Below are 20695 nucleotides of genomic sequence, written 5' to 3'. Positions count from 1 at the left end.
GCCTCCCATGACCCCTTCCCACCTCCTGCAGCCCCTCACAGCCTCCCTGTCCGTGCCTGCTGCCAGTCATGCCCCATCTCATGCTGCTGAAGCAGCCCCCACAGGAGGGGGAGGTGAACCTCAGGAAGATCTGGGTGCCTCAGGGCATCTCTGATGCTCCTTCTCAATAGGTCCTTCTGCCAAGGATCTCCCCATGGTCCCCACCCCAGCTAAGGGCACATGTCCACATACCATGGTACCCGCTGGTATTACAGAGCAAACAACCTGGACACCCTGGGCCAGATCCTTGGCCTCAGTTCCTGCGAGGCAGGTACCAGGACCTCAGGAACCCACGCTCCCAGCCGCCTTTCCCCAAAACGTGACTCTGCCGTGGTGGTGCCTGGCCCTGCTCCAGCTGCTCCTGGCGCTGGATCCTGTCGGGTCCAGCGGGCTCCAGCACAGCCGGCCCGTGCTGGAGCCGCGGGTGTTTGCGGTCCCGCCGCCGTGTTTGCAGTGCACACAGCCCCGCGGTTTGTCTGCAGGGGGCCGAGGGGCCAAGCGTGGTGGCAGCGGGCACGGCATGGGCACAGCGAGCACCGTGGCTGCTCTCTGCTGGCAGCGCTGTGCAGGCCCTGCCGTGTCCCTGTCCCTGTCCCTGTCCCTGTCCCTGCAGGGTGCTGCGGCTGTGCCCACGTCCTTCCCCCTCCATCCGCTCACCGGCTGCAGCTCACACAGAAGCCTTCTGAACACCGGCACGGCCCCGAAGCCCTCCCAGCCCTTTCCGTCAGCCCTGCCACTGGCAACCCCTTATTTCCCCACTGTGGATTTGCTCAGCGGTGCCACATCCATCCCCAGAGCATGTCCCCATATCCTCTTTTCCCAGAAGGAGCTGCCATGGGCTGTGTCACCCCTCCTGCCACGGGCACAGCATCATTGCACAGGCGCAGATACCGCCACCAGCTCTCCAGGGCTGGCCCTGCTACACCCTCACCAACGCCTTGCAGGCTGCAGACAGGGCTGGGAACACACGAAGATCCCTGTCCATCCAGGTCACTTGTAGGAGACAGGTGGGTCCCCTGGTCCCTGGCCCAGGTGGGCAGCTGGATGTGGCAGGACACAACCATACTGGGACCAGTGGGGCTGACCCTGCTGTTTTGGGATGCTTGTTTTGGGCTTGGCTCCTGTGTATTGGTTTGTGGCCAGTTTAAACCAGTTCACAGCTGTTATAAGGTGTGGGATGAGTGGGATCCTGTGAGTGCTGGAGGGGAGCCCACACCTGTGGCTGCCGGTGCCAGTGGCCATGCGAACCCACATGCCCGGGGCGGGTGGCACGGCTCTCCGGGCAGCAGACAACTGCTCACAGCCCAGACTAGAGAGCAGCAACCCTGGAGCTCCCTCCCAGGCTTTCGGCTGCAGCATCTTTCCCTCCAGCACGGCCACAGCGGCCCGGCGAGCTGGTGCCGCCCTGCAGTGGGAGGAGAGGGGGGACGTCACCTGCCCGCTGCTCTTCATCCAGCTCAACCAGCTCCTCAGCACCCCGGCGGGGCTGGAGTGGAGGGAGACGGCCAGGTAGGCACACCTGCGAGAGCCAGGCTGCTGGGCCACGCTTTGGGAGCCCAGGGCATGTCCCGAGGCTGGCCGTTCCCCAGGCTCAGCCCCAAGGCAGGGCTCTGCCCCGCCAGTGCCCAGCGGGGCTGACTTGATTTCATGGGAGGGGGCAGGATGTCAGGCAGGCCAGGCACAGCCCCTTCCTCCTGCTCCTCTCTGGTGCCTCTCCGAGGCTCCAGCGGCTGCACCGGGGCTGGGATGTCCCCGTGCCCCCTGGCACTCCTCCACCTCCCGGCAGGGGCACGGGGACATCGGCCACAGGAGTCTGGGGACAGCAGTGGGTCTTCACCCGGGGTCAGAGTGTCTGTGGGACCAAAGCCGCCGTGCTGCGGCTCTCCCCGGCAGCCAGCCCCGTTGTGCCCGCACGGCTGCCCCTCGCAGGAGCCTGCAGTGCCGGGGCACGCTCTGCCCGTGCAGCACGACCAGCGCCCCGCGGCTGCGCGCCCACCCACGGGGACAAAGGGAAGCTCTGTCCGTGCCCGGCGTTAAAATATTTGGCATGGCCCGAGCGTGAAAACAGCTCAAGACACTTCTGTTCTGACTCCAGCAAGCGTTGCTAATGGCAGGGCCACCCCCAGCCCCAGCACAGCTGGGGGAATGGATGGGCTGGGAGCAGCCCTGCAGAAAATGACTGGGGGTGCTGGTGGGTGACAGATGGGACATCAGCCGGCACTGTGCACCGGCAGCTCAGAAAGGCGAGTGTGTCCTGGGCTGCACCACGGGCAGTGGCGTGAGGAGGGGCTTCTCCCTCTGTTCTGCTTTGTGTGGGACTGCCCTGGGGCACCACATGCAGCTCCTGTTGAAGCACATCCAAAGGAAACCATGGAAATGATTCAAAGGCTGGAACAGCTCTGTTGGGACAGCTGTGCTATGGAGACAGGATGAGAGAGGTGGGGTGTTGTTTAGCCTGGAGAAGACAAGGCTCAGGGGAGACCTTAGAGCCTCTTCCAGTGCCTAAAGGGGCTGCGAGAGAGCTGGAGAGGGACCTGGGACAAGAGACTGGAGTGACAGGACAAGCAGGAATGGCTTCCCACTGCCAGAGATCAGTATCAGATAGGATATTGAGAAGAAATTCTTCCTTGTGAGGGCGGCGAGGCACAGATTGCCCAGAGAAGCTGTGGCTGCCCCATCCCTGGCCAGGCTGGAAAGGGCTTGGAGCAAACTGGGATAGTGGAAGGTGCCCCGCCCATGGTGGAGGGCTTGGAATAAGGTGATCTTTAAGGTCCCTTCAAACCTGAACCATCCTGTCACCTCATTACGTCTGGAATTCCCCTGATCAGACCTTAGAGAGGTGTGGGTCTGCAGGAATGGGGGCATGACCACTTTGTCTGCCCAGCTGGCCCTACACCACGAACCAGCTGCAGGCCCCTCTGAGCCACCCAAACCCCTCCCTGCCAGTGCCAGCCCCATGCTAAGCTCAAAGATGGACCCAGGCTCTAGCTCCCACTGCCTGGCACAGGGCACAGGGCCTACCCTGCCACTGACCCCCCACATCTCCCTGGGCAGGTGGATCAAGTTCGAGGAGAAGGTGGAGGATGGTGGGGAGCGCTGGAGCTCACCCCATGTCCCAGCTCTGCCCCTGCACAGCCTGTTCCAGCTGAGGACATGCCTGCAGAAGGGGACAATGCTCCTGGATCTGGATGCCACCAGTTTCAAGGAAATAATTGGTACGTGAGTAATGCAAAGGTCATCTCCTGGGATGGGCTGGTCACCAGAGAGGGACAGGCCACCAGGAGGTGCCTATAGAACAGCACTGATGAATGACAGCTGGGTACCTGGGGGGGCTCTCAGCTACTCCAGCTAAGGGGGTTTTCCCCTGGGCAACTCCCCAATGGGCAGTGAACCAGGGGCACTCAGAGCTGTCCCTGTCCCTGATGCAGACAAAGCACTTTCTGAGCAGCCCGAGGACGCAGAGCTGCAGCCTGCACTGAGGGAGCGCCTGGCAGCCCTCCTGCTCCTCCAGCCACAGCACCAGCCCACAAAATCCCTGCTGCAGCTCCTTGCCGAGCTTGGTCTCTCTCCCTGCCGAGGTAGGAAGCCTGGCTGTCCCCCCAGGCATCGTCCCACTGCCTCCAGCCCGGGGCAGTACCCACACTGGCCGTTTGCCTGTACATGGATTTTGCTGCTTCTTCTCTTTCTTTGCAGGGAAAGCCAAAGGCAGGTCTGAGCCCAGAACCCAGGTCTCCAAAACACCTCTTAAGGAGCAGGTATGGCAGCATGGAGCAGCTACTGCACCCTGAATGCCCAGCCACGGCATCCTGAGTACCCAGCTGCTGCATCCCTTTCCTTTCAGCTGAGAAACAGATTTAAGAAGAAGGTCCCACTGGGGGCTGAAGCAGCCCACGTTGCTGTCGGGGAAGTTGAATTCCTGGAAAAGCCCTTCACTGCCTTCATTCGCCTCAGGCATGGGGTGTCCCTTGGCTCCCTGGCTGAGGTTTCTCTTCCAAGCAGGTAACAGAGCATGGCCGATGGCCCTGTGCCCTCCCCCGTCCCTGTCTCCCCGTTTTCCCCCACACCAGCCAAGGCTTTGCCTGTCCAAAGCAAAGGGAATGGCACCCAGTGCCACGTGCAGTCCCAGAATCCTGTTTCACTGCTTCCCCTCCTGCTTTCCCCAGCTTCTTAGGGGCACTGCAGAATGGGCCGAGTGTGGAGCATCTGTTGGGCAGCCTGGAAGGGACATCCCCTGGGTCATTCCCACTGGGCTCTGCATTCCCTGTCCTTAGCTGGTTCTGGATGCTCTCCACCTACTGCCGGGAGCGTGGGGCCTGCAGCGGGGGCAGGATGCAGGTTTTTAGGAGACTCTCGTTCTCCCGCTGTTCTCCTGAGTGGTGAGATGGGGTGGGGGGAGAGGAGCAGGGCAGGAGGTCCCCATGGTTTCCCCGTGGCTGAGGAATGCATCCTCTAAAGCCGTGAGGGGAAACGGGCAGTGTGCCTTCAGCTGAGGACTTCCTTAGGAAGCGCGCCGAGGAAGCAGGCGGGGATCAGGAGGGACATTGCCACCTCCTGGTCACTCTGCCCAGAGCACCCGTCCCCAGGAGCTGCGAGCAGCAGGACAGACATCCACCCACCTCTGCTCTCTCCTCCGCAGGAGTTGGGTGGCGAGTCCCCGCGAATGCCCCAGGGTCTCGAGGCCTTCATGATAACCCCTTGCTCTGCATTTTCCTCCCCCAAATTGGGATGCAGACCTTGCCCCTACCATCCCTTTGGCCAGGGTGCCATCCCCTCTGCTGGCCATGCCAGGCTGTCCCACAGGTGCAGCCACTGCCTCAGGGCTGTCTCTCATCCAGATCCACCTCTAGGGTCTTAAGGTTTTCCCATCGCCTTGGTGCAGATGCCTGGCTGAAAGCAATCCCATGTGGCAGCTGTCACCTCTCATCCCTTTGGAGCAGGCTCCAGAGGCCTCCAGCACCTGAGGGTTCTCTCAAGTCCCACTTGCACGGCCAGAGGAGTTTCCCTGCCCCCTCTCTGGGGGTTTGCTCAGGGTACAGTCACTGGAACTGCTTGACAATCTCAGGCTTTCAGGACTGTAACCATTCCTGCCAGCTTTGGAAAGGTGTGGAGGATTCAGTTAAACATTTGCGTGGATTGTCCCTCTGGAGATTTTGCACCATCTTCTCAGTTGTGGGATTTTTACCATATTTTATCAAGGGCTCTGAGCTCTCTTTCCAGTCTCCTCCCAAGTCCCCAGAGTCCTGTAAAACCTGCTGCCTGTGCTGCTGGCAAGCTCTCCTTCCCTAACACACCAGCATCCTGCCTGTGAGGAACATTCCCAGGAAAATGATGCCACAGACACCTCCAGCTGAGGATTTCTCTTCCTCTGTCCCAAAGACCTGTTCCCCCACACCTCCTAGTCTGGATTTCTGCAGACCCTTGTGATCCAGCCAGGGTCCTGGTGTCCCATGGTTTCTGTGAGGTTGCCATGCAGTGGCAGCAGACATGTGTCTTATCTTCTGCCCCCGACCCCACTTTTAGGGTGGCAGAAGCCCCCCCAGGCCTGCCCAGCCCCCATCCCCATGGTCCCCCCGCAGAGAGGCATCCCCTGGAGGGGAGAGGGCTGCTCTTGAGATGTGTTGTCTTGCCACAGGTTCCTCTTCATCCTGCTGGGCCCCCCCAGAGTGAAAGCCTACCACGAGGTTGGCAGGGCCATGGCCACACTGCTGACAGACGAGGTGAGCCTGGCACAGCACCCAGGGATGGGATGGGCCTGGAATGGGGACACCAGGACTCCTCTCCTCTGCAGGGTGCAGAGGAGGGCAGAGGATGGGGCAAGCTGGTGGCCTCCCTTGCCCAGGATAAAAAAACCAAAAGCTTGCGTGGGTTTGCAGGATGCAGGGCACCTGTCCTGAAGTGAGTGGGTTTGTTTCCTGGTGATGGCTGCAGGCTGGGAGGAAGGTTCCAAGTGGATGAATGCAGGGACATGATGGCCAAAACACAGCATCTCTCCACAGCTCTTCCAAAGAGTAGCCCGGCAGGCTGAGCACCGGGAGGACCTCGTGGCAGGGATAGAGGCGTTCCTGGATGAGCTGGTTGTGCTTCCTCCTGGGAAATGGGACCCTAGTGCCCGAATTCCTCCACCAAGCCATCTGCCATCTCCACGCAGAAGGTGGGCTGGTGGGAGGGCACCCCAACCCCTGCCAGCCCCTCTGCAGGGTCCTGCAGGGATACCTTTGTTTGTGACACTGGAACTTCCATCTCCATGGGGATGAAGCTGCCCAGAAGCCAGGGTGTCCTCCCAGCCAAGCCCCTCCATAGGTCCCTGCTTTGGTCCCCCCTGCTGTTAGTCCTGCTGTCCCACTTGGCAGTGGATGGCAAGTCCCCTCCAAAGGGAGCTGATGGGAACACTGGGATGCAGCACTTACATGTGAAATTCAACCTCTGAGCAGGACACCCTAGGCTCTGCCCAGCTCCTCCACTAAAACCAGTCCTGCAAGGGCTGGCTCCAGAGCTTGCCAGAGGAAATCATGGTTGAGTTGGAAGAAACCTTAGAAGATCATCATCTGCCGTGTCTCCTCTTCCTGATCTTTCTCCTCTCCATTATCAGGGGATGCACAAGCCCTGTTTGCACCCCTGTCCTCTCTCCATTCTCCCTTTCCTGTCCTAGTGTCCTCTAAATGCAGCTGGGTCCTGAGGGTCCCAACCTGCAGCCTGTTGTCTCAGGCTCTGCTCTGCCACAGGACCACTGTGGACCCACTGGACCAGCAGCCACATGGTAATGGGGACATGACAGCAGCTGGGGACAGAGCCAGCCCAGGGCATCCACGCTCTGGGGAGGAGCTGGAGAGGACAGGCAGGTCAGTGTCTGGAAGGGCAGTGGGAGGTGCAGCAGGGTGCTGGATTTGGGGCAGGTCACTGGTTTCTCATGGGGCCACCACGTCCAAGCCCCTCTGAGTTCCTGCATCCAGGGGAAGGGAGAATCCCTTGCGGTGCAGCTCTCTGTGGGGTCTGCTCTGAGACCACCCTCCCTCACCCCAGGCTTTTTGGGGGGCTGCTGCGAGACATCCAGAGGAAGGCACCGTGGTACGGCAGCGACTTCTCCGACGCCCTGCACCCTCAGTGCCTCTCAGCAGTGCTCTACATCTACCTGGCGACAGTCACCAATGCCATCACCTTCGGGGGCATGCTGGGGGACGCAACCGCCAACATGCAGGTCAGTGTGGCCGTGGGGTGCCTGGTCCCAACCCTACTCAGCCCAGCCCAGAGGGCCCCTGGGTGCCCAACTCCTACCAGCATCCCCAGGACATCCTGAGCATTGCTTGAATTCTGCCTCCTTCCCTGGTGGTCCCCAGCACTGACCCTCTCTTCTTCTGTGCTGCTGGGGGGACAGGCCCACAACCCTCGTCCCTGCCATGTGCTTGGCACCTGGCACCTCTTCCCTGCATTTCAGGGCGTGCTGGAGAGCTTCCTGGGCACAGCCTTTGCTGGCTTCATCTTCTGCCTCTTTTCGGGCCAACCCCTGACCATCCTGAGCAGCACCGGCCCTGTGCTTGTCTTTGAGCGCCTCCTCTTCTCCTTCAGCCAGTGAGTTCAGTGCCAGGGACGGATGCTCAGCCCACTGTCCCTCAACTGGAACATGGGCCACCATCACTCCAGACAGGTGTCACTGGAGAGGCTTTGAGTCACCCTTTCCCCCAGGGATCACAGCCTGGACTACCTGGAGTTCCGCCTCTGGATTGGGCTCTGGGTGGCCTTTTTTGGTGTGGTGCTGGTGGCCACCGAGGCCAGTCACCTGGTGCGGTACTTCACGCGCTTCACCGAGGAAGGCTTCTGTGCACTCATCAGCCTGATATTCATCTACGACTCCCTGAAGAAGATGCTGAGCCTGGCAGATGCCTTCCCCATCAACTGGCAGTACCGGCTGGACAACGTCACCTCCTACAGCTGCACCTGCAACTTGTCCAGCCCCGGTGAGCCCAAGGAGCTGTGGGTGGGTGGGGAGCAGGAAGCTGCTGCCCCAGGATGCCACTGGGAACCTGTTTCCTGGCTGGATGGGCGAAGGCACTGGAGGAGGAGGCTGTTTAATCCCATCCTCACCTGACTGACCACATTGCAGTGTTCTGCTCTTCCCTCCATACAGTCTGTCCACCTATTCCTGCCTCCCAGAACTGCCCAGGAACCAGGAAGGGCAGCACAGGGAGCTAGGACAGCCTTGGCCCATCTCCTATGCCTCCAGGATGGGGGATGTCAGAGGCTGGAAAGGGGCACATGGATGGGTTTGCTCTGCCATTTCTAGCCCAGTCTGTAAATCAGGCACTGTTTTCTGGGGTTTGAAGACATGACTCTGGAAATGACATGATCCACACTGACCCTGGAAATGGGACCTACACCATGTGCCAAAAACATTAGTGCTGGCCAGCCTGGGATCAATGATGCCTCTCAGTGTCCAGTGCTTTAGCCAAGCCCTGGACAGGGACATCTGCCCCTTGGTGCTCCCTGGGCATCAACCAGCGCCAGGGTCTCAGAGGTCACATGGGGCCCATCCAGCACCCTGAGCCCTCAGGAAGAGCTTGAGGACCCAGCCTGATGGCAGCATCATCCCAGTCATCCTGATGAAACCAGTACCAGTCTGTTCCCCATCACTTCGCAGGTCACAGCTCGGCAGGGAATGACACATCGCTGCCCTCACCCCTGGGCACCCGGCAGGTACAGCCCCTGCTCCCAGGCAGGCAGGTGAGGCCCTAGGGTGAGCCCAAGGTGTCCATGTGTGACCTCTCCTCACCACCCACCTTGTCCCTGCAGCCTCCTGCCACCCCAGCAGGGCTGAGCAGGACCCAGTGCCTGGGTCGAGGTGGGCATCTCCTGGGGACCAGCTGCCAGTATGTGCCCGATGTCACCCTCATCTCCTTCCTGCTCTTCGGGGGCACCTTCCTCTTCTGCATCGCACTCAAGCGCTTCAGGAGCAGCCGCTACTTCCCTGTGGGGGTGAGCACCTTTCAGCCACCCCAGTGACATGGCCACCTGTCCCACTGGTGTGGGGATGGCTCTGGGCGCTGCATCTCCAGGCTGCTCCTGGAGCAGCCCCCACCCCTGCCAGCCTGGGCCAAGCCATGTCCATCTGCAGGTGCGGAAGCTGGTGAGCGACTTCGCTGTCATCCTGGCCATCCTCGCCTCCTGCGCTGTCGATGCTGTCCTGGGCCTGGAGACCCCCAAGCTCCTTGTCCCCAGCGAGCTGAAGGTGCCAGCAGGATGGGCACAGCACTGTCAGGGTGTGGGTCTGTGCCCACTGCAGTAGCCATCCCCCTGTGCTGTCACTGTCCTCCTCATCACTGGCTCCAGCCCTACAGGGGTGCAGGCTGCACCCCAGCAAATGAGAAAGGGTTGAACACAGCTGATCCCATGCACTGTAAATAACCTGGCTCAGACCTGGACTGTACAGATCACACTGGAGCAAGGGCCATAAGCTCAGTTCCAGGCTTAGGCTACTCACCCTGGTTGTGGAGCGGGGCTGGCAGCACCCCAGAGCAGCCACCACCACCTCCTCGGGCTCACCACCATCACTGCCCAATGCCACCTCTTCCACGTGCTGTCACAGGCACATGCCAGCTTCTGGCTTGTGGCGTCCAAGGACAACACCCTGCTCTGTCACAGCCAGGTTGTCCTTGTGGGGGGCTGGTGGGTCAGCAGCATCCCCAGGATGAGTGAGGATGCTCTTGCACCCCCGAGGTGGGGCGTCCCTGGGTACCTGTAGGGCTCCAGTCTGGGCACCTGGGGCACCATCACCCAACTGCACTGCACACCCCACAAGTGGGCGGCAGCTGCCATGACCCTTCTGCTCTCCACAGCCCACAAACCCAGCACGGGGCTGGATCATTTTCCCCTTTGGAGCCAACCCATGGTGGGTCTGCCTGCTGTCCGCGGTGCCTGCTGTCCTTGTCACCATCCTCATTTTCATGGACCAGCAGATCACAGCTGTCATTCTTAACCGCAGCGAGTACAAGCTGCAGGTGAGCAGGGGGACAAGGGAAAAGGCAGCACCAGCCAATGGGGGAGAATACAGGTCCTGGCTGGGCCCCAGGGAAGCAGCCAGGGGAAAGCAGAACCCCAAACTGGCCAGGAAAGTGGGAAGATGTCCTCAGCCCTGCTGCCTTTTCCGCTGCAGAAAGGAGCAGGATTCCACCTGGACCTCCTCTGTGTCTCCCTCCTGATGGTCGTCACCTCTGTCACCGGCCTCCCCTGGTACGTCTCAGCCACCGTCATCTCCCTGGCACACATGGAGAGCCTGAGGAAGGAGAGTGCAACCTCAGCCCCCGGCGAGCACCCCGAGTTCCTGGGCATCAGGTAAACAACAAGCCTGAGCTGATCCCTTTCCCTGTGGCCATCAAAACTGCAAAGAGCACAGACCCTGGGGTCAGGAGGGCGGGTAGGGGGGTGGGCTCCCAAGGGACCCCGGGCACCTGTGACACCTGTGCTGCCACCCACAGGGAGCAGAGGCTGACAGGCCTGGCTGTCTTCATCCTGATGGGAGTCTCTGTCTTCATGGCCCCCGTGCTCAAGGTAGGAAGCCTGGCTGGGGTGGCCTCTTTTCCGAGGCAGGGGTTGGCCATACCCTGCGAGGCTGGAGGTTCCCCACCCTGACCCATGGAAGCAGCACAGGAAGCCAGTCTGGCAGGCAGGGAGCTGTGCCCTGTGTGGGTATGGACTGCACCAAGGGTTTGTGTCCAGCGCCACTGGAGGGTTGGCACACAAGGCACTGTGGCCCCATGTCACCTGCCCATCCTCCTTGTGCTCCCCAAACACACCCCAGCACCACCTCTCCATACTGCTACATGGATCACCTGCCTGCTGCTGGCTTTCACCTGCTGCCACTGCCATGCTAGGAAAAACCCCTCCAGTGGCCCTGGATTACCTGTGGGCAGACAGGAGGTCTCTTATCCTCCACCTCTTTCCTCACCTCTGAGGCTGGTCTCATATAGCCTTTGATATGGGGCCCTCCCAGCATCCTCACTCCCAACTGGATTTGATGGAAGAACTGTTAGATGGATCAGGAATTGGCTGGATGGTCATGTCCAGAGATTTACAGACCGTAACCCAATGTCCAAATGGAAACAAGTAACAAGTGGTGTCTTCCAAGTGCTCCTACTGGACAAATACTATCAAATATCTTCATCAAAGTCATAGCAGGATGGAGCACCTTTGCAGATGGCACCAAGCTGAGGTGCAGTGACACACCTGGGGGATGAGATGCCAGCCAAAGGACCATGGAGGACGTGGGTTCATGTGAACCTCAAGCAGCACATTAAGGCCAGGCTGGGCTGTTGGCAATAAAGGAGGCACAGGCTGTGGACACGCATGCAGGATTTTACATGAGAGGGCACCGAGCAGGCACGGACCCCCAGGGACCAGCCCTGCTGATGGCCCACCCCACTGCCTTGCAGCACATCCCGATGCCGGTGCTCTACGGGGTGTTCCTGCACATGGGGGTGACGGCGCTGAACAGCATCCAGGTGAGGGAGGGAGGGAGGGGGTGCTGGTGGGGAGGAGGGGCTTTGCTCAGCAATTGCCCAGCAGAACCTGGAGTTTAGCTCTCTGTGGTCTACAGCCTGGCATAGAGCTGTCTCCCACCAGGCCCAGGACACGGAGCAGAGAGAGACCTTTCTAGGGCAAAGGAAAGGGAAAAGGAGGGTTCTGGGGTGCTGAGGAGCAGGAGAGACTTGTCCACTGCTGGGTCAGGTATTTTGGGAGAAGTGGGACCAGTGGATAACACAGACTTGCTCTCAAAGCCACAGGGACTTCCTCACCTGGGAGCTGCAGGCAGAGCTGGGACATGAGAATCCTTTGGTTCTGGTATTGCTGCTGATGTGCCAGTTCCCTTCTTCTCCCGAGAAACCAATGGAGGGGGGAAAAAATCCTATTCCAGAATTATCTACACCACTTTTTCCTCTAAATAGTACAGTTTCCTTGCAATTACCCTGCTCTAGATGACAGGCTGGGAAACTCCCACCCTCGCTCTGCTTGGGAAACCCAGAGTTGTGCTCTGGAGGAGGCTGCAGCAGTTTCCTGTGAAGTGAGGGGGATCGAGGGGTGTCATCTCTCAGTTAACCCTGTAAGGGCAGCTGGAGTCCTTTCTAGAAGTCTGCCTGGAAAGTGCTCCCCTGGTCTGGGTGACAGTGGCACCAGGACCCCAGGTCTTGCAGACAAACTCCCCAGCCCAGACATCAGCTGGTCAGCACAGACAGCAGGAGGGCTGAAGTGCAGAAATGATGGTGAAACCCCATCTGCCGGCCCTAATCTCAACAGGGACGTGGGTGAGAGCTGCCCAGTAGCTGGACAGGTGTGACCCCCCTGCCATCCTCTCACTACAGCTCACGGACCGTGTGCGGCTGCTCCTGATGCCGGCCAAGCACCAGCCAGACCTCGCCTACCTCCGCCACGTGCCCCTGCGCCGGGTGCACCTCTTCACCATCATCCAGCTGCTCTGCCTGGCCCTGCTCTGGGTCCTCAAGTCCACCGTGGCCGCGATTATTTTCCCAGTGATGGTAGGACACCCCTCGAATCGGCGGCACTGCTTTGGTGCCGGGCTGGTGCTGCCCACCCCGGCCCCGAGCACAGCCATGATCCTTTGTGAGGGGACACGAGCGGGCGGTGCCCGGGGGTGCTTTGCCACCAGCCTTCACCCCCTGGCCTGCGGCCCTGGGGCTGTCACCAGAGGCTGAGTGACACTGTTGGGCAAGTACGGTCCCCTAGGGCCGGGAGGGGTGACAGGCCACCACGCTGGCATCTCCGGGGGTGACAGAGGTGTGTGACAGAGAGACGCCGGCTGTGCCCCGGCCCCAGCGATGCTGACCCGCGCCTGGCCGGGCCGCAGCTGCTGGCGCTGGTGGGGATCCGCAAGGGGCTGGAGCGCATCTTCTCCCCGCACCACCTGAGCTGGCTGGACGGGCCGCTGCCCGGGCCGGGGGCGGCGGGGTCACACCCCCGGGAGCGGCCGGAGCCGGGGAGCAGAGCCGAGGAGGTCGGTGCTGTCCTGGCAGCCTCGCCCGGCCGCAGCCGCCCCGGGGCCGAACCGCTGGCGCGGGGGCGCCCGGGGTGGGCGCGGTGCCGGCCCCGTAACCTCTGCTCTCCCCACAGTGCGAGCCGATGCACGGCGCGGGACCGCAGATCAACCTGTCCGTGAACTAGGGGGGCGGGCCGGGCCCAGCGCCCGAGACCCCCGGGGGGGCCCGAACCCCGGCCCCGGGCCACGTGGCCGCGCGGTGACGTCACAGGGGGCGTGGCCGCTGGAGCGGAGAGCCCGGGCGCCCGGCCTATGGCGGCCCGCCCCCGGGAGGGGGAGGGGCCACGGAGGAGGCGTGTCCTTCTATTTGATTGGCAGCTCCGTGGCCCAATCACCGCTCGGGACAAGCGGGCGTGTGACGGTGTCTCGCGCTGACGGAGTCCTTCAGAGGGGTTCGAAGGGGAGGCGGGCCCAGGGCTTGCAGGAGCCAATCGGAAGACGCCAGACGCCGTGCGTTGTGAGCGATGTACCTTTCGACCAATCAAAACCGTGATTCCAGGATGCGCTTTGATCGACAGTTCGCTCGCCCTATCGATGCCCACAGCTCCGCCAAGGCACATGATTGACGTCCCGGAGAACCAATCACAGCTCGGCAGGTTCAGGAAGCGAGGCCGAGCGAGCGGGGCGGGGCGGCGCACTCTTACCGCCTCGGCGTGCGCTCTCAGGGCAGCATGCTGGGAGCGCGTGACGCGCTCTTGAGTGGCGGGCGCCGCGGCCAATAGCGCGCCGCCCTCGGCCGAGAGCGCCCAATAGGCGTGCGCGGAGCGGCGGGGGGGCGGCGCGGCGGCCGCGGCCGGGTAGGGTGTGAGAAGTTAGTGGCGCTGCCGCGGTGCCGTGAGGGGACGGAGACGGCCGGGCCCGGACCAGCGCGATGCTCACGGACGGCACCGCCGCCGCTGCCGCCGACGAGGAGATCGACTCGGTCGCGCCCCGCGCGCCGCCCGCCGCTGCCGAGCCGCCCGCCGCGGCCGGGCCCTCCCCGCTGGGCCTGCGGGCCGTGCGCCTCTTCGGGGAGGCCGGGCCCGGCGGGCCGGGAGGCCCCGGCGCGCCCGCGGCCGGTGAGGCCGCCCTCGACTTCAAGCTGGCGGCCGCTGTGCTGCGGAGCGGGGGCGGCGGCGGCTCCGGCAGCGACGAGGACGAGGTGTCCGAGGTGAGCGATCCTGGCCCGCCCTCCTTCCCCTCCGCCGCTTCCTGACAGGCCCGGCCGGGGCCCGCCCGCCCTCCCGCTCGCCGCGCCGGCCGCACCGCACCCGCTCGTCCCGGGCCTCCCGCCGCCATGGGCGGGTCCCGGCGGCCCCGCACGGCAGCGCGGCCCGGGGCCGGGGAGGAGGCAGCGAGCGCAGGGGTCTCGCCCCGCCGCGCCTCCCGGCGGCCCCGGCCAAGGGCCGGTGGCGGCCGCGGAGCGCGGTGAGGATGTGTCCTGACCTCAAGGAGCCGCTTCCAGCTGGGAGCAGGTTTGGAGGGGGAGGCGAGATCCTGCACCCGACGGAGAACAAAGTGAAGCCGTCGGCCCCACTATTGCTGCCCTGAACTCGGGGTTCCCAGACACGGATAGATTTCTGTAGATGTAGCTATACACTCACGCATTTATGCAATAGAAATATTTCTTACCCAACAAAATGGAAGAGGGTAGTCGAGGTGTCTTCCTTTGATCTTCCAAACCTACGGAAAGGTTTAAAGGGAGGGTGTGGAGGAGGGACGGGGGCCTTATCCCAACCCAAATGGAGCGTTGTTGGACCTGTAAACTGACACTTAATGCTGCTTTATGTAGCCTAGGGAGAGAAGGTAAATGAGGGCTTTTATCTGTCATTGCTGCACCAAAGGGTGAATCTTCATTCCTTAGTAGTCTCTTAGCAAAAGATGGGATCCCATCTGGATCACAGCCCTTACAAAGTTTTAGTAGGAAGCAGGAGAAAGTGGCTACTTACTGCTTGCAGGCTTTCCGCAGTTCCTTTGGGCTTCTGCAGGAGAAAGAAAATAGCCAAGGTGATACATACCAATTTTAATTTGGAGGCCAAGCAAGTGTACTTAGGATGTGTCCTTGTTCCTTCTGGAGAGATGAAAGGAGGGAAGCCTGCACTCATCCTCCTGTGGCTAAATTTTTTTGCCTTCTGTTGATGACCATCTTTTGTCCAGCCTTCCTGAAACCTGAGCCAGGTCTTATTTGAATAAAAAAAGTGATTAAACTGATGCAGATCCACATCTGCATTTTGCTCATGACCACCTAAGCTACATTGGAAGTGGTGCTGGCAGAAACTCAAAATCTAATGAGCAGGCAGATGAGCACTTGTATGTGAACATTCCTTGTGGGGTTGATGTCCTGGACATCCACATGCAGTCCCATATGGAATTAGGTGTTCCAGGACATACCTGTTAGGGGAAGCTGGAATACCTACCATAGATAGAGTAGGACACAAGTAATCAATGAGTGTCTGCTCTCTAGGAGGTCTCTTATGTCACATTTTAAAGTAGCTTTGAAGATCCAAAGCAGTAGCTACAGAGCCTGGAAAATGATGGGAAGTGGGCTATATCAGGGTGCTTGTGGCTCTTTACAAGGTGAGCAGAGTCCTACTTTGAAAGCTGATCCCTTTTGAACCCACCCCATTATTTAAGGGATGTGAAGATTGGATAGCTAGGATGTTTACTAAGCACTCTTTTGACTAATAGCAAGTATTAAGAAAGACAGCCTATTATAAATAATGTGTCTGGGAGGTTGCCATTGAGGTCAAAAAAATAAAGGTTCCCAAACAGCTCTTAAAGTTAAATGATTCGTTTGAAAAACATGGGGAAAAGTTCATTATTTAAAATAAAGAATAGAAGAAATTAATGGGAATTGAAATATTTGAAGTTTTCCAGCACACACGGAGAGGAGGTGGGCTAATCTCAAAGCTGAAACTGCCTGGGGAGTTCTCCTGTCTTGTGTTTCTGGTTGTGGAGAATTACTGGGAAGAAGCATGGGTGGGAAGAATGTGCCTAGGCTGGGCTGCATGGCTGGGAGCACCAAGGGGGAAATTCTTTTTTTCTTCAGTTTTTTTTTTGTTTTTGTTGTTTTTTTTTTTTTGTTTTTGTTTTTTTTTTTTTTTTTTTTTTTTTTGTTTTTTTGTTTTTTTTGGTTTTCTTTCTTTTGTTGTGTTTTTGGGTTTTTTTGTTTTGTTTTTTTGAGAGCTAAGGAAGCACCTGTTGTCAGTGGTGGGTGTCTCTCTTTGTTTTGTTTTCTTTTTTGAGCAAAGAAAAGGCAGTTAAGGTGCAGGGATGGAGCAGTGCAGTTCTTGAACAGCACTGCTTTGAGAAGCCAGTCAGTCACTGTTTGGACTGTGGTCTTGTGCCATGAGTCACTGATTTGGGTGTATGCCTTCAGCTATTACTAGTGGGTGGAATTAGTGAGAACTAAAAGGGAGAATTAAAAATGAAACAAAAAAAAGATGAGTTTTTGCCATGCTGCCTTGATCTGTTCTCTTCTCTCTACTTTTGAAGCCATAAAAATAATGGTAGAATATTCTGTAGGCTCTGCTTTGTGTCTGCAGTGGTATTTAGGTTTTGTATCCTTGTATTAGTCTGAGTTTAATATGCTAAAATAACTGGACTGGTCAAAATGGCAAATTAGTTAAATAAGAAAATCATCAGGGAAGTGCAGGACAAGAAGTATAATGAAACATTTATCTAGAGAATGAAAAGAGCAATATATTGTAAGCTAACCTTTTTGAAAATATATTGCATTTCTTAGATCTCCAAGTACTTTACAGAGGAGAGTAGTGTTCCCATTTTACAGGTGAAGAGGCTGTGCCCCATTTATCCTGGCTCACAGAACTGGGAGAAAATCAAAGCTTCCTGCTTTCCTAGCTCAGTGCCCATGGCAGTGACCAGGCTCTTGGTTGGGAAACCAAGGACTACAGTGGATCCTGTACAGATGAGTTGTATTAGGTCCACAAGGTGAAATTTGAATGCAGCTGTGCAGAATATTTTCTAGAATTACCAGTTAAAATTATCCCATGCAAATAGAAACAACTGCAAGCTGAAGCACGTCTTTGGGCACGGAGGGACGAGGCCAGGAGGTTTGTGCTGCTCCTGTGTAAAACTGCCTGCTGTGGATCTCCTGGGTGCTCAGAGAAACTTCACCACTGGCTGCAGCCTGAGAAATGAGGTGGTTTTGACCTCAGTGCAAATAGTTGCTTAGTTGCCTTGTAAGCTTGATCAGGGTGTGAACACAGCCTGCAACTTGTTTAGAGTGAGATTTTTGGTGTGACTTTAAGTGTATTATTACCACTCCTTGTGAATTTTGCTGGCACTTACAGTGGTGCCAAAGGCACAAGCATTAAACAGCCTCCTCCACCCTGGCTGTGAGGCCTGTAGGTCAAGGTGAAGGTGTGCTGGGAGGGCAGTGCTGATTAGTGCATGTCCATGGGGTCTTTGGTGGCCACAGAAAGTGCAGGTCCTCATCAAAAACCCTCCCAGCAGCAAAAAGTGTGGCAGGCAGGAGTTGAGGCAGGTGATAAATGTGGCAGTGTTAGTGCTCGGGGACAGTTTGCTGAGCTGTTGTAAATCAAGCAGCAGAAGCTGGCGGTGCCGACAGAAGTACCAGGAGATCTGGGAGCTTGGTTCAGTAAGTGGCTTTTGGCAGTGAGTGTACAAATGTAGCAAATCTCTCCTATTCTGTAATTCAGGGCTTTGGAGGCCTTCAGTGACAACTGGAGCTCACCCAGCCCTTGGCTATGGAGTCAGCTCAGCTCTCGGCTTCCCTCTCCTGAGCTGCCTCCACCAGCTCGCCTTACTTAAGCCTGTACCTATTGCATAAGCCTCTGGGGATATTTACATAAAGCATAATTAAAAATCAGACATAACATACCTCCTACAAGGAGTAGGATGAGTAGTTGAATGGCATGCACTCCAGAGCAGTTCAGTACTTGGAGATTTTGTCTGGGACCCCCCCTCCCTGCAATCTGAGGTCTCTTAATTTTTCAACTTGGTTTGAAATTCAGAGTAAATACTTAGTTTTTTTCAGATTAGCAGTGTTGTCTATTAAAGTCATTGTTGCATTGTTGAACCTTCCTAACATGAATCTGCTTTGTAGATGGTGTGCACAATGCATCTTTTGACTTCTGAGGTTAGCGTAATGCTTAGACACTTTAATTTTCATTGTATTAGAAACAATGTAAACAGCAGCATTTTCTTTACCATAAGGAATAGAAATTCAAAAAGTGGATGCAAATTCAGGTAGATAGTATTAAGCAGAAAAGCCTTTTCTCTGGAAAATGTAGGTTTCAGTTTAGCAGTTGATGTTTTTCTTTTGTCAAGCTCTTTCAAAGTTGAGGAGGTAAGAGATGGGAAAAAAAGTAAAATTTTCTTCCAGGAATTATTCAATGATTAGAAAACATCTAAGGGATAACTTGTTCAGGTTTCCAAAAGAGTTGAGGTGACTCTTCAGGATGCAGAGAGCAGGTTAGTAGGGTGTTCATTTATTCCCAGTCTGATTAGGCATCTAACTTCCAGAAAAGTCATGGCAGGTATCTCAGTAACTTTGCAAGTCTGGCCTGTGGTAACCAGGAGCAAGCAGTGTTTCAGTATGCATGTATGCTAACCATACAAGCAGTATGGTTAATCCTATTCAATAACATTTCACAGTGAACTAATTTCTAAGGTTTCTTGCAGAGCCTGGGTCTCCCTTTAGTGCAGCTTGACCCAATTGAGTACATGACCTAAAATAAATGTCAGCAGCTGTTTTCTAATGATAGGTGTAGAAAGTAAAGATGTGAAATACTACTGTATAATTACATAAATATGCAGTGCAACCCCTTGGTAAGGAGAGATTTGCCAAATTTAGCAGAACATCTATATTTAGGTACAAATTTGCACATAGGTTTCACCAGTCAACTAGTTACAGTCTGGTGGGGGGTGGGAAGGATTTGTTTGAGCATTAATGCTGAATCATGAGTTCTTGTGTTCTCATTTAAATTGGGGCTACCCAGCTGCTCCCCTGTGGGCTTGATATTGGGCAGCTCTTCTGTCTCCTTTCCTTGCCTTGGAGGATGCTGAAATCCAGCTGTAAGGACTGGATGGTGCCATGGGGGCATTGTCCTCTGCTCAGAGCTCAAACCATCCCTGCAACATTCACTTGACAGAAGGGTCAGTGTGGAAGCAAGGGGAATACACAGGCACTCCTTTTTCTGTGCACACATGTGGCCTGGCCTTCAAAACTGGGAGCAGCTCCAGGACTGAATTGGGGTGTTTGTTGGAGTCCACAGCTGGGGCTCAGACCCTGCAGGTGAGGAGGCTGCAGAGCTTCAATCTTAGTAGGTAATTTTGAGTTGTTGTAACTTACAGGAAGATTCCTTTAAGGTATTAAGCTGTTATTGGAGTAAAAGTGATTCTTGGGTTTAAAACAGAGGTAAGTCTTGACTTATATGGAAAAAGGAACCATAGGTTTCTTTCCCACTGAAAACTTCGTGAAGCAAGAAAAATAACTCCTGCATCTTGTTTGAGGACTCTTTGTGGCACTGTTTAAGTGAAGCTCTGAAGCCTCACTTTCAGCAGGGGGTTTTCGTTTGTCTCCTGCAGATGCTTTCTTCCCTAGAGCAGCCCATGTGCCATGCAAACCCCAACCAAAGGCTTCGTGTAAACCTTATCTTCCTAGTGGGAATGGGGGTACTGTAAGCAAACCTCAGAAATCAGTGATTTGTGCAAGTACTTAAATCATTTTAGGAGGTTTTTGAACAGTGCCTGGCCTCAGAGGTTGTCTCAAATAGAAACTTTCTTGCTGTGACCTTGGTCGATGATAAACTAAAGAGTCTTTAACTTTGAAATGATACAAATACTTCTTTTTTGTAGCAACAGACTGCAGTAACAATGTTGCAACCTTTATGTTATAAACCCATGCTGCCTCTGACAAGGTGAGGTACAGGTGAATGAATATTTGGATTTAGGGGTTAATTTAGTTAGGATGATATGCTATAGTTCTTAATATGCACAGATATGTATTGTAATAGAATACAGATAGTTTGAGGGTTTTTTCCTCAACAAGTAGTAATCCCTTTTTATTGTGAAAGTGCAGAGGTTTTATTTTGCATATTTTTGGAGGAATGCTGAGCAAGCGAAATTGATGGAAATGCATTTTACTCTTGCAACTCATTACTTAAGAATTTTTTCCTTATGTAATGTTGATTGTTTCGAAATTTTATAGAATATAAGAAAATTTTCTCCTTTTTTGCAGTATTGTGTATCTTCTGCTGAAGTGCAGATAGAAAACAGTTACTATGATAAAACACAAATAAAAGAATTGGTCCTGTGCTGGATCCTCTTACTTCTTTCCTGCTTTTTGTGAGATGAGACCCGTTATTCACTTTGGTCCTTTGCTTTCAGGAGGGAGTTGAGATTTTTTTTTTTTTTTTTTCAAAATTATTTTCATCTTTAGCTCTTCCAAAGCCTCCCAGAATGCATAAGGAAGAGTGCTGTAGACTGAGAGAGGTTACTCCTGGTTGAATTATGATGATTTGTTTGTCCAGATGCTGGTGGTAGCTGAGAAGAGACAAGTGTGGCTGGCCCTCCTGGCCAGGAGAGCTTTCCAAAGGTACCTTCCTGCATGCACACCCTGCAGGAAGAAAATACTCCCTAATAAAAGAAAAA

At 56.1% G+C, this 20695-nt stretch overlaps 4 protein-coding genes across 7 annotated transcripts in view; all 4 read left to right on the top strand.

The window, feature by feature from the left end:
• The first annotated feature begins 2902 nt into the window (after positions 1-2902).
• On the top strand, positions 2903-6293 carry LOC128815080 (electrogenic sodium bicarbonate cotransporter 4-like). Its single transcript, XM_053991476.1, has 5 exons — positions 2903-3254; positions 3733-3794; positions 3836-4038; positions 5672-5756; positions 6036-6293. The coding sequence occupies exons 1-5, from the start codon at positions 2903-2905 to the stop codon at positions 6291-6293; spliced, it is 960 nt and encodes a 319-aa protein (XP_053847451.1).
• Positions 6294-6804: 511 nt separating this feature from the next.
• LOC128814924 (anion exchange protein 4-like) lies at positions 6805-8122 on the top strand. Its single transcript, XM_053991243.1, has 4 exons — positions 6805-6878; positions 7060-7234; positions 7472-7605; positions 7720-8122. Exons 1-4 carry the CDS (start codon positions 6808-6810, stop codon positions 8120-8122), a joined length of 783 nt encoding a protein of 260 aa, XP_053847218.1. The 5' UTR covers positions 6805-6807.
• Positions 8123-8748: 626 nt separating this feature from the next.
• On the top strand, positions 8749-9908 carry LOC128814928 (electrogenic sodium bicarbonate cotransporter 1-like). The gene is made up of 2 exons (XM_053991248.1): positions 8749-9006; positions 9146-9908. The coding sequence occupies exons 1-2, from the start codon at positions 8785-8787 to the stop codon at positions 9314-9316; spliced, it is 393 nt and encodes a 130-aa protein (XP_053847223.1). The 5' UTR covers positions 8749-8784; the 3' UTR covers positions 9317-9908.
• Positions 9909-9987: 79 nt separating this feature from the next.
• Positions 9988-20695, top strand: part of ANKHD1 (ankyrin repeat and KH domain containing 1) — a 103113-nt gene continuing 92405 nt past the window's right edge. The window contains exons 1-4 of one of the 4 annotated variants that reach the window (XM_053991217.1): positions 9988-10362; positions 10506-10578; positions 11460-11528; positions 12387-12560. In XM_053991217.1, the coding sequence (XP_053847192.1) occupies positions 10151-10362; positions 10506-10578; positions 11460-11528; positions 12387-12560 (528 nt within the window). In that variant the 5' untranslated portion in view covers positions 9988-10150. Of the gene's footprint in view, positions 10363-10505; positions 10579-11459; positions 11529-12386; positions 12561-13806; positions 14229-20695 lie in introns of those variants that run through there. The other 3 variants (XM_053991220.1, XM_053991219.1, XM_053991218.1) reach the window with 3 other exon arrangements.

The sequence above is a fragment of the Vidua macroura genome, chromosome 15 (assembly GCF_024509145.1).
Source record: "Vidua macroura isolate BioBank_ID:100142 chromosome 15, ASM2450914v1, whole genome shotgun sequence".
NCBI lineage: Eukaryota > Metazoa > Chordata > Aves > Passeriformes > Viduidae > Vidua > Vidua macroura.
The sequence above is the reverse complement of the archived record's forward strand: the minus strand, read 5'-3'. Positions and strand labels throughout refer to the sequence as shown.